Below are 14,603 nucleotides of genomic sequence, written 5' to 3' on the forward strand. Positions count from 1 at the left end.
GTGTGTAATGTATGAATAGGTGCAGGTCTTCCACCTCAATCAGAAACCGAGTGGACAAACAAAGTGGGAAGTGGTTTTCAGACCCAGACAGCATTTTGTACATTCATTTTAGGTTGTATCTTTAGTTAATAACAGTCTTTATACATTTTCATCTGCACTATATTGCCTGATTTTCTGAAATACCTGCTGATACGTTTCAGAAGGAAATCTAGAAATAAGTTCTCAGAATATTTCATCCCTTTGTACAGAAAAGAGAAGAAATTCCTGGTAGAATGATAATCTGAGTCACGTTTATTTCCATCTTACCTGCACCACATGTAAACATGCAGTTGCTTTTCTTTAAGACTCTCTGTAATGGAGGAGGATAATTAAGCTGTCAGTATGAAACACATCATCAAACTCCTGATGGCTTCGTGTCATGCCCACTGATTATCTGTTATTCATTACATAGTACAGGGCAAAACGGGTCTCTTGGCTGATAAACTTTAGGAGGCGAACCTCTGCTTTAGAGAAAACAGAAACGTATTCTTTCACCGTCTGCACCTGATTCTGTTCTAGCGAGTAAACTCCCAACTATTTCCTTCTGGAGGAGAAATTCTAGCAGGTATAACACATCTTTAACAAAGCCACGAAGCAGTTTTGTCATGTTTGAAGGTTTGACAGTAATGAGCCAACCTGTATTCACCTTCCAGAACCGTACACCTTCAAAACGAGTCTGTTAAAGGGGATTTTTGTATGCATGCAGCGAGTCTTCACTTGTGCATTGCATGAAGACTGAGCAGGTTTGATTTGAAGAAGGCAGATGTGTGCTGTTCGTGTTGAGCAGGACGTATTTGCCCTGTATGCTTTAAAAACTTACCTACTACAAATGTAAGAGTATGTAAAAGCCTGGGTAGTAATGTCATTTCCCTGATTAAACTACCTAAATTGAATCTGTACCTGGTTATCTGTGCTCTGAAATCTCAAAATTGCTTCCTGAGTCCGGCTGTTACTGCTATGAAATCAATTTGGCACGTGGAGCTGCTGGACAGGAATTGGAAGTATCTCTAGCAACGTGACAATGAAGCTCACAACTTGTAGCACTCCACATCCAAGAGCTGCAGCAGGGCACTGACCACAGTCATCTATGTGTCATTTTAGGCTTGAAAGCAGATGTCAGTTAATATAAGTAATTTAGTGAAGGTAAATTTATTTTCTGTTTTTTAATCTGCTTCTGTGTATTGAAAAAAAACCACACCATTTTAATGAAGGCTACCATTTCATCTTGCATTAATGAATAAAATTGTTACTTTCATTCAGTACGAAGTGGGAAGATGAGGATTTTAACCTACCTGTAGATGATACACGCACTGTTCCTGCACGTGTCGCAATTAGCCGTGTCTTGACCAGTCCGATACGAAAGCCTACAAAGATAAGAGCACGAGGTCATTAAAAACCGATTTATTTTAACATGTCTTTGCCTTCTGTCATTGCTTTTCATAGAAATAAGAACTTTTTTTTTTAAACTTTAGTATTGACCATACCAGTCTAGCAAGAAAACAGGATCAAAAATAGCCTGTTTGGATTCACTGAGCCATGAGATGCTGCTGGTTGGAAAACAGGTGATTAGTGATTGGGAGGAGAAAATACCAGATTTATTTCAGTAATACTTTGTGCAGCGATGAAGAGGGAAAACAACAAGGAAATGAAGTTAAGTGAGCCTGTTTTTTTTACATAAAGCTTGTCTTCTCAAATACATAGAGCTTTCCTAGGTACTGGTGGACTTACAGAGCATAATAATGTGAAATGGCATCTGGTTGGTTGTGGTGATGTCTATATCTTCAGAGGAAGACCATCCCATTTAACTAACACTTCCCTTATTCACCTAGCCTGCACCTCTCTCGTCACCCTTCAGTTTGAGGCACGGTCCAGCTCTTACTTTCCCTAAGTATTGTCACCTCTGCAAGGACTTGTCTGTACGCAGACGGAAATTTCATTAAAATAAATGTGTTAAATTAAAAGGAACAAAGCAGCCTGTATATCAACGCAAATGTTCTTGCATGCAAAAGATTTTAAAATGAAAATTGCAAAGTCAGTTTTTACATAGTAGCACTTTCCTTTTTTTTTATAGACTTACATATCTAAACTAGAGAATCATTTTAAGGTTTTTTATTCCAATTTGTGTAAAATGCAGACTGGTATCTGCCGTTTGCTCCTAGTTACTTGTAAAAGAAACGGGGAAATATCTCATCTCTGGAAGTTTGAGGATTTTGGATCGGGTTAGCAGTAATTTAAGGGAATGCTGCTGAGCTCAGGTTCTGGGGATGGAGGGTCTGCTTCTTGCTTCCCTGGCACCGTAACAGTCATTGGAAAAAAACAGTGTTTGTGGAAATACTGATTTAATTTTTACTTAACAAAATATCAGGCCTCTCTAATGCACAATTTTAATGAAAAATGATACACAAATTGTTTATATGCCTGTCCCTAACACAGAAGATGAGCATTTCCTAAATACCTACGCTGCGTCACTTCTCCTTACTATTTAAAAAGCCTTGAGTGTTGTTTAAGAAGCTTATTAGGCTCCTTATAAGGACATAACATATTTTACCTAAAACTTATGTTTTTAAGAGAGAAGAAATCCCTCCGTGTGACCTTGAAGGCAGCGAGGGAATCTCTGGCACTGAGACACTGCGGGATGCTGCTTTTGGTCCTTGGAGGCCTGAAGTAGTTCCTGTTCTCAGTTCCCCGTTAAGACTCTCCTGGAGGCAGGCACTCGGCTCGGCACCACTGCATTAAACTTGGGCTTGTAAAATTATTTTTCCAAGCTATTGATCAAATCCTAAAACCCGTCGCTGAAAGACCCAGCCCCTGAACTTCACAGCTCCGTGTCTGGAAGCCGTGATTTCCCGCAGGTAGTTAATAACCACCCTGGGAGGAACAGCACGGGTGGCTGAATGCCTCTCGATAGATAAAGACATAAACGCGCCGTGCTGGGTGCCAGTTTTTTTCATTAGATGTCACTTGGGACGTTTTTATTTCTCTGTGCAAGCCTGCAAAGTACCTTTTAATATACAGGTAATTAGCTGCTTTGTAGACTAATGACCTCCTGCTCTCCAGCAGCCTGTGCTGCTCCTGCACCGTGCTGCTGGTCTGTGCTGCTCGTGCCGGGCTCTCTGCTCTCTGCAACGTGCTTCTCAGAGCAACTGGATGTGTCTCTGAATCACCGCCCTCTCTGGATGCTCCGTAACAAAGAAGTGTACCTGTGGGCGCTCCTAGTCCCTGAGGCATCCAGCCAGCTCCCACCAGCACCGTGCCCATCGTAACAAAATGTTTTGGCTGTGAAAAGCTCACCCCAAGTTAGTAGGCTGCTTACTTATTTAGCAAAAGCCATACTTCGTTTGGTCTTACTGCGGATGTGCCAGGTCAGTCATGAACTGTGGTCCTGCTTCCATAACTTGCAATTTTGATTTATTTATTTTTTAATCTTGTTTTCAGGACTTTTATCCAAATTAATTTCTGAAGCATATGGTGATCTTTTAATTCTTAAAACCATATTTCTTAATTTATGGTATAAGGCAGGCTCAACCTGATAAAAACTGGCCCTTTGATATCAGCATTAAAATGATCTGATCGCTTTGAAATCCCCATTTCCCAGCTGCCCGGTTCAGCACTGTTGCTTTTAGCCTCACTGCCACCCCCAAACCGACCTGTTCACAATTAGTTGTTTGGCAATTTATGATCAACTTGTCTTAAAATATCATTTTCCTCCCTAAATCTTTTCAGCTTTCTCAGGGAGGGCTTTTCTTTCAAGCTCCGGTTCAGGTGATGCTGCTTCGTTAGCCAAGGCTGTGCTGTACCAGAGGTGGTACAGCACAAATGCAATTACTTACAAATTAAACTCTTTATAAAAAAAAATTTGTTGTTTTTACCCCAGGGCTTCAGGCTTTCACTTTCTTGTTTTCACATAATTATCTACAGAAATGCTGGCATGGAATTTACCTACCTCATGCCAGCAAAGATTTTACCATTAGCACAGTGGTTCTGCACACAGACCTTACCCAGGGAAGTAAAAACCAACTTGCTGAGAAACAGAGCAGCTGGAGGTTCAGTGCTAACTGCTACGACCGCTCTGTGAGCACGCTCTGGGTGCTGGGCTCACATCCATGTTCGGGTTGTGCTTTCTGTACGGGATGGAGTATTTCAAGTGTTTTTCTTATCTCCCTTATGCAATAATTTAGAAGAGTTCAGGCTATAGACCAGTAAGTTTTTTCTTCATTGGTATAAACTCATAAGTATTTTTCAATTTTTATTTAAATGTGTAAATGCGAATTTTTTTGCAAAGGGTCCTACAGAAAATTTGTTTGCTTTTTAGCGAACTGATGAGTGGCTTTGGTCTGCCTGAGATCCAAAATGGGGTGCCTGGGAGCCAGGAGTTCCCTCGAGCTGGGACTCCTGTGAGCAATGCACTTTATGTAAAAATAATTTTTACATTTTCTATGTAAATTTTTACATTTTCTATGTAAAAATTATTTTTACATAAAGTTATTACTTTTATTTTATATTTTTTATTACTGTTATTTACATTATTAGCCCTGCAGCTTCATTGCCCACTTTTACCATCATGGGTTTGGGAATGCTGCACTGGTTTATGTGTACGAATCGCTAGGTTTCAGAACTTTGGTGGACAAAACTTGTGGCTGTTGAACAACCAGCTTTTGGTTTTGCCCTTTTGGCTTACATTGCTTTCAATCTCCCCTAACAAAAAATCCAGCAGCTTCGTGCTTTGGTACCTTGCGCCTCGTCTTTCTGCCTCCATGTGGATGTGTGCAGATGGGCCTGGCCAGTGCCATGTGTTGGGGATATAGGTGCTAGAGGAGCATCCATGGAGGTTCCTGCTGGCTGTGTCTGCCTCTAATTAGCTGGGTAAACGAGCAGAGGGCTCTCCAGGCTCGGTGTTTCACGTGTGGTTGCCAGCTCCGCTGCGTGTTATTTTCCGGAGGCTTTTACGTGCTTGCATTTCTTTTAGCATTCTTGGCACAACCGGAGCTTAACCTCAATTAACACCTCCAAGTAGGAAAATATGATAATGAAGAGCAGCCATTTGCTGATATGGACTGGCAGTTGCTAAGAATAGGCAGGAATTTCAGAGCAGCCCGAAGGGATTACACACACCTCGAAAACCCCTGAGAAATGCCGAATTTGTGCACCTGCTTGAGGCGTCTTTTGAAAATACCAACTGCAGCACCTTAAAACCATCTTTGCATTTGGGTAGGCTTTTGAAAATATAAATTGGAGGCCTGGCTGTGCTGAGAGGGAAGTTTAGGTCTGTGTACACTGAAATCCTTCTGTGGTTCAGGAGGTGGCGAGGGAGGGGGCACTAATCCAAGTACCCTGAGCAAGTATTGAAAACGAAGAAAATCTTACAGAGTGGTTTGGAGAGTAGTTTTGTTACATCCTCCTGTTGGGACTACACAGAGCACAGAGAGTTAAATGCTCTGACGTTACCTGGGTTTGCAGAATAATGCCTTAAAAATAAACAGCGTAGTGGTGAACTTCTCAAAACTTGCATTTACTGTTAAGCGCTGAAGGGTAACGTGGCTGATAACCAGGCTTCAGGAGGGAGTTGTCCACCCTTATTATTAACATAATTCAGCTTCTGGCAGAATCAGATGACTTCCCGATGTTCTGTGTGTTGTAGTCGTCCTTGTGGTGTGAATAACCATGTTCTAGCTGCATAAATAGAGGAAGATCACTCGATAGGTTTGGCCGATGAAGCTAAATCCTGCTTAGCCATGGTCTTAGTCTAACCTAGGAAAGATGTGGCATTGTATCGGGATGGAAAGCTGCATCCTATAAACACCCTTCTATCAGCAAAGTCCTGTTCCTGCTGGATTAAGCTGCCTCTGGATGCCCTATAAGCTGTGTTCAGAGCAGGAGCCGCGTGCGGGGATGCTGCAGCTGGGCCGGCAGCAAGCTCACAGCCAGCTCTGCTGGGAAGCCCCCGGCCCCGTGGGTCAGTGGAAAAGCTGACACAGCCCTCCTGGTGCCGTGTTCTTATTACGCTGAAAACCAGCAGTCAACAGCTGTCATTTATAGCTGGCAGTGCTACAGCCAAAAGAATAAATAACTCCAGAAGAGCGGCGTTGAGCCCAGAGCGACTGACTTGATTGACTTGATGCTTAAACATTTAGTTCGCCTACGTCTGGACGCAAACACTGAATTGTTCCATCTCAGATGTTACGTTTTTTTCTCCTCTGCTTTCACCTGAAGCTTTAATTACTTTTAAATTTATTTTTTTTTTCCTCTGGAGTTTTTTTTTGACCTTATTTTCTTCCCTAGTACAAGCCTTGGGAGCATCCTGGTGCACACAGCGCTGTGACGAGCAGCGTAGGGTCCTTGGAGCACTCAGAGCAGCTAGAGAAAGGGGTGCTTTAGTGTGTCCTCCTTCAGGTTTGGCTGTCTTATGTGGAATTTAATTGCACTTAAAATAGATTGGGTGTTACAGCTGTGAGCAGAAGCCACTCTTTGTTAGAGCTGTGCTTTGCAGCGCCCCAAAAGGGCCGTGAGCTCCCTGCTACCTCCAGCACTATCGGCTCCACCCAGCCAGCAGCTCTTGCCCCGTTTTTTAGCAATCTCGTGGACTTGTAGTGGGGATTTGCCTTTGTGGTGGAGCTTTCCCATCCTGCTCTGAAGTTGTCAGCACCTTCCTGGGGACGGCCACGATACCTGGCAGCTGCAAAGCTCCGTGCCTGTGCGATCAGAGCACACGTGCAGAGGTGGGAAGGCAGAAGCTGTCCTGGCTCTGGGGTGTGTAGGGAGGCTGTAGGTACTCAGGGTTATCCTGCTGGGTACCAGGACGTTTTAACATTAAAAACATAGCCAAAACGATAAAAAAAAAAAAAAAAAAAAAAAGCAAAAGAAACTACGCACAAATTCAGTAACTCATTTCTGAAAGTTGTTTTTAACTGATGGTGGAGGATGGAAGTGGAAATTGCGTGATGCTCTAATAGCAGAATCATTTTCCAGATTTTTTTCCCCTATCTTTCTTGTTATTACAGGGCTCATATTATTCATCTGGTCTCTGAAAGTACTTTGAAATGTAGCGGAGCTCAATGGTGAGATTTTTTAGGCTGTTTCCAAGACAGTAGTTTGTTGTTTTTTCCCCAGTCCTGACAGTTGGAAGCAGATGACTAATTTTCTTTTTGAGGTATTTGCGCTGTGGGCGTGTGGCATAACTCCCAAGACAGCAATTCAAGTGCTTTCACCCCGTAAATACATTTTTATATTGTACTCAGGTTAGTTAGGGAGTGAGGGTTTAAAAAAAAACAAAGCTAAAAACACAATAAAAAACAACCACCATATTTCAGTAGGGCTGCCTAGTGATTAAAACCCAACCAAACAACACAAGCAAACAAAAAACCCCAACCTTGTGAATCAAAAGAATTAAAAAGGCATTTCAAGTGAAATCAGAAAATCTTGTAGGAATTACGAGTGTTTGAGGTCTGGCATCTCTCTTGAACGCCTTTGTTTCTCTGTCATATCACCAAAAAATGAGAAGGATAATTAAAATGTCAGCAGTTTGTGTATCAATAATTCAGGGAATTTGTTGGCTCTGGCTGAGCACCAACTTTATCTCTGGCTGGCAGCTCTTTGGGGGCGTGCTTGGTTATCTGTCACACAGCTTACTCAGTATTACACCCCGAGGTCTGGCTTTGCCCCTCGTGGATTGCTCTGGACCTCAGCATCATCATTTGGGTGCTGCGAGATTTGTGAACCTCGTGCTGCAGCCCCCTTTATTGTAGTTTCGTTCCTATTCTAAGTCCCTGTTGCTCTCTCAGCCCCAAATCCACCTTATTTTAAAATGAACGCCTTCTGCATGTAACTTCTGGGGTTTGCAGGGCTGATCTTTGTGCAAGCCCGTGCTGTGCTCGTGCCCTCAGACCTCTCTAGGTGCCAGGCTCCTGCCGGACTCAAACTTCTGCCTAGTACAGCTGCTGCCCGGTGCTCTTGCTGTTTGAGTGGTGCTTCCAAGGAGTTTAGTACTTGCAGGAAGGAGCAGCAGGAAGGCCCTTGGAAGCAGGTCTCTGCAGGCCCCAGCACTTTGTTTTCTCATTTCCCTACCTGATGGTTTGATTTCACTGCAGTGCAGGAGAACCGGTGGAGAAGCAGCTCTGCATCTGCCAGGGCTCTGCACACAGATGCTCAGCAAGGTCCCAGCTCACAAGTTCTTTCCGGGCTCGTGTCGATGGCAGTGGAGGGAACAAATCTCATTTACCACAGCGATGTCCTAATCATGCCAGGCTGAAGTATTCTGGAGTGCAAATTGCCTTGTTGATGTCCAAATACCTCTGCTCATCTCCGCAGCCCAGTCTGGCTGAGTTATTAGACCACGCTCAGATCCTCTCTCATCTTCTTACCGATAACCAGTAGGAAACAAAGAGCAGAATACCTCATCTAATGGGCTGTTCTCTTCAAGTTTATTCATGCAACAAGTGATGTGGTGAGACCCCCTGTATCATCCTGCTGCCCAAATGCTGTTAATAGAGGGTCAGGCACAGCTCCAGGTGCTGGAGAGGCTTCCAGCAGCCTGCAGAAGGGCACTTTGCCTTCACAGCTGCCCTGGGACCCCGCAGATCCCTGTCCTACTGCTGAGCGAGAGGCAGAAAGGAGCAATGACAATAAGCTGCTGCAGAAAACGTGTGAATTGTGATCTATTAAAGTGCTCCTTTCCTAAGTGCTTGTATATAACGTGGAAAAATGGTTGGGTGAGTGGGAAGAATAACCTGGTACTGCCTGCAGGCAGCAAAGGCGTGCCCGTGTTGGGCTGTGCCGTGTCCCTTAAATCCATTACCTATTGATTCATCCATCTTCAGAATCTCTCTGTATTTGCAATGTCCAAAACGAAGCCACAACAAGAAGATACGAAGCAGTGTGATAGGGGATTTTTAAGATCTGAGCTGAGAACAGGACCTGGGTGTTGTAATAGAGGAAGAAAGCCAGCAGTGACACTGGGGGGGAGACAAACAGACGTGTGTCTGGGAGCTCTTTGGCATAGGAGGTGTTTCCCTCCCATTTCTGAAACAAGCCGTGGATATCTGAGTCCAGCTCCACTCCTCGTTGTCCCTCAGCTCTGTGAAGGTGTCCTCCCGCAGGACTGACCTGCACGTTTCTTTCTTAGCTCTGGAGCGGGGGCAGCCAGGAGCATTTTAAAAACAAAAAGCCCCTCTTAAGGGCAAACCTCTTTACTGAAATTGCCCATAGTCAAGATCCATTTTTCGCCAGACGTACTCTGTTCACGCCCATAAGGCTCAGAAGCAGGTGTCAGGTAGAAATCTGGGGATGAATCTCTTGCAGAACCAACAGCAGCGAGAAACTTGGGGCCGTAAAGCTCATTTTGCTCATTTTTACCTGACTGGGTAGAGATGCGGCTCACCGCTCTGTCTCGTTGGAATCTAATACTACGGCATTCAAAATGCCGTTATTAAAGGATTACTCTAATTGTGTAAAGCGAAAACTGGTAATTCAGTACCTAAATAACATCCTCTTTAAAAGACTGATTTAGCAGAGCTCTCCTTGCAGGTATGTAATTTGGACAGCTCGGTGACAGTTGGAAGAGCTTCCCTTATGATCTGCCGCAACTCACAGGGATATATTTAGCATGAACACGAGCCTGCTTACACTTTTTCTCAGTCATTCATTGTAAGACTTCACCGGTGTTTCTGTTTTTGAATGTGGAAATTTGCTTTTATTGCCCTTTGTGTTAGTGCAGCTGCCCCCATGTAACAGTGGAGCGGAGATTTCCCTTCCTGGAGGGCTGGTGACCCCCCTGAATCAGGTGGGGTCCTTCATCTGGCTTGTATAACCTGGTGAATAGCAAGCAGATACAAATCACATAATTTTTCTGAACACACCAAACTGTTTTCTCCAGCTGTGCTGTGCGGTACCTGCAGCTAACAGCCGGTATGTTTAGTTTGCTGTGCCCCAAGACTGGGAGCAGTCCTCCTGTTGTTTCTGGAGCACACGGAGTAAGCATTCAGCCCCAATAAATTTGTTTCAGAAGGTCTTTTACCTAAAGGTTTAAACCTAAAGGTTCGCCCTTGCTTTTTATCCTCCTTGCCAGTATGATCTGAAGCTTTGATTACGAGCAATGGAATACATTTGTTCAACTCTTGAAGGGAAAAAAAAAGTATACAGAGTATGAATCCCATCAAATCTGGACGATCTCTGACACACTGTACTGTGAAATACAAGTTGGGAGCTGTTCATATCCAACTTCTCATTTTTTTTTAGTGAGTGTAAGAGTTGGTCTTAAAACTGCTTTAATGAACTAACCCCGGAAAAATAGGAATTTTCATGGAGTGCCCTTTGAGTGTGGCTCAGAGTTTAGGGAGTGATGCACCTGTGGGGCAATGACAGGAGAGAGCTGACAGTTTAGCTCCTCGTAATTAGAAATATCTGCATGCTTACACCAAAGAGAGAGAGGAATTATAGGATGGCTGCAAGGAAAGGGGGGAGGGAGTTGTTGGAGCCAGAAAATAAAATGCTACTTGAGTATGGATTTGCACTGCAGTAATGGAATGCTCCAGGTGAGGCTGATCTTGGTGGAAACAGCAATGAATGATACACGGATAGAGCAGAATAGTCAGAGCAATCGGTTGGAGTCACAAGACCCACGAAGCACTGATCTGTGCAGAAATCATTCCTTTTCCCTGGCTATGGAGGATGAAGGTGAAGAGATGTCCTGTGTGCCACAGGAAGGTGAATTGTTACAGCCTCCCAGATGTCTCAGTACGTTTAGTTCAGGAAGGGTTTGTAACCAGTGTGCTTACAGTAAAGGGATTAGCAAGAAATTGAGGAGGTGGTCTCAGGCAGACTAATGGCCAGAATGGATTTGGCAGCTCCCCGGGACAGACCAAAGGGATGGCTGTGAAGATCCCCCAGGGGAAAGTCCAGTCACTGCAGCCCCTGCACTTCAAAGGTCTGCTGGTGTCGTGTCCTGCAACTTGGCTGCACTACCACGATGCAAAACGTGATGTCATTTGGGCATCACAGATAAAGCTGCTTGTGTTCTCTGGGTTTTTGTATCTTACTTTACAGTGCAGTTGTCTTCCTTTAAGCTTATCTACAGATTGCTTTCCTCCATTTCCAGGTTTTCTCTTAGGAACAATTTTCTTAAACGTTTCCTGTGCTATGTCTGTAATTGAAAAAGCAAAACAAAACCAGAGAGGTTAAAGAAAAAAAAAAAACAAAAACAATCCTGAACAAAGCCATGTCATATCATTTCTGCCGCTACTCCATTATTTCCAAAGGCTGTGTTTTTCAGGGCTGTATTTGTAAGCTTTTTGAGCTTACCCTTCTCCTTATGTGACATAAGGAACTTGCCAGTTTTTAAGAGTGTTGGCTCGTGCGTAGGCGGATTGAGGCCGGCAGCAGAGTTGTCACTGCCGGTGTTTGCTCTTTCCCCTTCGTCTGAGCTGCACGGCTGGACTGTGCTCAGAGCAGCTTCTGGAAAAGGAGGAGAGCAAACAAGCTGGGCGATAATTGCTTCGGCTACCTGACTTTCATTTGCCATCATTCCTGAGTCAGGACAAGCTGCCGTTGGGCTGTGTGATGCTGGGTGGGCGCTGGCAGTGCTGCTACAGCAGGAGCTGGGCGCGGATGCTGCCTGGAGCCCTCCTCTCCTCTTCGGTTTAAACATCCAAGCAAACACGGTTTGGCTGCTGAAAAATGATAATAGAGACCCAAATATCCTGTATTCATTGCAAGGAGACGTGAAATGACATCCAGATCCCATCCAGGAGCTCGTATTGCCTTCAAAGCCCCTTCAAAGCAGCCAGCTGAGCTGCTGCTGCTGCCTGGGACTGCTTCTTGCAGCAGTGTTTGCTGAGAGCTCTTTAAATTCCTCAACCACTGCCTGCTAACAAATGAATATAAATGATCTCTGAAACAGGCTCATTTAGCTGTTGCCTAATACGTAGCGTTTGGCCTGGCAGAGTCAAAATACTGTGACTCAGCTTTGTACGGCGAATTGAGTACTTTGTTTATTAAAATTACTGATTTGTGGTATAACGAGAAGGGCTGTGATTGCTGTTACTTCTCACGCAGAAGATTTAAAGGGCAGGTCATCAGTGTTCTCCAGCTGCAAAATATTTTCGATTATCTGTTCCTCTTCCGAATACTTCGCTGTTACATATTTCATGGGCTGTGCCGTCCTTGGCCGGGTTTGGAAATCAGTGACTTGGATTTTGCTCTGACTGGCCTCGGTGAGGCTCCTTACAGGTAAACAGAGCAGAATTTTGCCTCGCTTAACCGAGGGCACCGTGTTTCAATAGAGACAAGCGTCTGCAGCTGTTACAGATTGCTAATAGTTTGCTCTGAATTCCGTTTGCTTTATTTTCCTGTAAATAACCTGTGTTGGGTTTTAACGCCGCCCCGTGCTGCATGTAATACTCAGCACTTCCCCCCTCCTCTTGGAAGTCTGAATCGAAGCTGGAGCTCTGCTACTTTTGCCCATGCATGACTTAACACAAAGGTTGGTTAAAGCCTTTGGCTGTGATGTAAAATTTTTTCCTTTTTTTTTGGTAGAGGCTCCCACATAGTAAGATATAATCACCATTTTGCCGAGTTTTATTAAATAACGATGTGCACGAGAAGCATACAGCTTTGATAATCTTCAGTGGGAGTACGTGGAGGATGTCACAAGCTCGCAGTAAGGCTTTCTAACCTACCCCCAAATCTGTTTAGGTTTAATGCACTATAATTGTGCTGCACCCTGTGTTTTTTTCCCAATGGCCCAAACTTTGCATTTTGTGACCAATCACCTGGGCCTGACCCCAGGTCAGAGAGCAGAGTTCACGCTGATGCTTGAAGCATCAGATTTGGGCAACAAGAGCCCTCTGCACCTTGCCAGGTGTTAAGGCAAGATGTTCTTTTCCTCCTCCTGCTTTTCCAGTCGCTTTTCAGCCGAGCCGAGGGCTGTGTGTTGTTGCTAATTGCCGATAATGTAGTCCTGACACTTTGCAAAGTATCCATGGATGATATTCACCCAAAGGATGCTACCACTATCTTCAGAGATGCTGATACAGTTTTGCTGGCATAGACTCATTTAGTGATGAATTGCAGTAATAGCAGTTCAGGACCTACAGCATATTAGTGAAAATGAATCCACTGAGCACTGGTCCCATGGCACTACCACAGCACTTAGAGAACACCGATTTTCCTGAAGGGAGAGGAATCTGACTGAGTGGTAGCGATTTTTTTTCCAGCAGTGTGTTATTTGTATTTGTTTCTCCATGTGTGTAAGGTAGTTAATGCACGTAAGAAAAGCAGGAAATGCCACAAACACAGAAGACTTTTTTGGGTTGGTTCATGGAAGACTTGCATGTGCTAGAGAAAGCAGAGCTGGAGCAGTAATATTTCTCAATTTCTTGTTGTAAAATGACCTAACAGGAGTCAGGGGCTAGTAAAGGCAGAAATGTCAACATGCCAAAACTGAGAAGATCAGTGATGGTTAGTTCACACCACGGTTGGTCATGGTGGCAAAACGTTGTAGAAATGAACCAATAATTGGAAAGATTTATTAGAATAAAAGTACAGGGCAGCCTATTGTTGAAGGAGTTGCCTAATTTGAGGGAAGTAAGGGTAAAGGTATGGTGTGAGTTAATGATGTGCTGATGCTTTGTCTGGGAACAGAGGGGTCCCTCAGCTCTGTGATGTGCTCAATGGAGAACAGAAACGGCCCAGGCGTAGTGCTGGGCTCCTTTCTGCAGTCGCCTTTAAGATCACCCAGGTGCTAGAAAATTCAATGGATCTGGAATACAGAAACTCATAAACCAGGAGGAAAGATACAATATGCATCTCTCCTTTCCTCCTTCACCATTTCTGTAACCTTCACAAGAGGAGGCACATCTGGGGTGTGCCTAGAGCATAGGAAGGAGGAGCTGCAAGCAGGTCTAAGGAGCTCTTTTCTGCTCTTGCTAAGTTTTAAAACAGTACCTTTGTATGTCCTTGTGTTTAAAACAACTCCCCATCCGAAGCCTTACTTTGATTTGTAGATATCTTGCCTCCAGTTTTTGTAATTAACCTCCACTGCTGGTGGAACTGCCACCGGTTATGATTTTGCAGTTAACATCAAAGACTCGGTAAAACATCTTAATTGCCTCTTCCACGCACCAGAACGTGTTTGAAATGAGTTCAAAACGTGTGATGTGTCCTTAGGTGGTGAGGAAGGGCCATCTCACCATTGCCAAGGAACCTGGGGGGAAAAAGTAAAGGAGTGCTACAAATATCATATAGTCTCGCAGACTCTGACACACAGATCTGTACTGCCTTGGATATGCAGATATTGTAAAGAACTGGGGTTTATAGGTGGGTCCAGTGTTTTAGGGCATGGGAACCCTCCTAAAATCAGATACGATAAATGGGTTTCATTTAAACATTACCCTTATATAAGTGAGGGTAAGAAAAATAAGCATTTGTGGACCTATTGCTCCAGTATCATTGGGAAAAGAGAAAAAAATGGGCATGAAAGTACATGGAGGAAAGGCTGTTGTATCTAGCAGGTGACTTTGTTGGGTAGGTGTGAGTGTGTCACACACGCAGGGTGATCAGCTGATGAGTTAGGA

At 44.1% G+C, this 14,603-nt stretch overlaps 2 protein-coding genes across 5 annotated transcripts in view; one reads left to right on the forward strand and one right to left on the reverse strand.

Moving 5' to 3' along the window:
* Positions 1-14,603, forward strand: part of DOCK1 (dedicator of cytokinesis 1) — a 259,267-nt gene that overhangs the window by 84,552 nt on the left and 160,112 nt on the right. The window lies entirely within an intron of this gene.
* INSYN2A (inhibitory synaptic factor 2A) overlaps positions 1-14,603 on the reverse strand; it is a 37,633-nt gene that overhangs the window by 7,545 nt on the left and 15,485 nt on the right. The window contains exon 3 of one of the 2 annotated variants that reach the window (XM_027460796.3): positions 1,332-1,403. In XM_027460796.3, coding sequence (XP_027316597.2) covers positions 1,332-1,403 — 72 coding nt within the window. Of the gene's footprint in view, positions 1-1,331; positions 1,404-9,487; positions 14,234-14,603 lie in introns of those variants that run through there. The other variant, XM_038180996.2, reaches the window with a different exon arrangement.

This window comes from Anas platyrhynchos, chromosome 6 (genome assembly GCF_047663525.1).
Source record: "Anas platyrhynchos isolate ZD024472 breed Pekin duck chromosome 6, IASCAAS_PekinDuck_T2T, whole genome shotgun sequence".
Classification (NCBI taxonomy): Eukaryota; Metazoa; Chordata; class Aves; order Anseriformes; family Anatidae; genus Anas; species Anas platyrhynchos.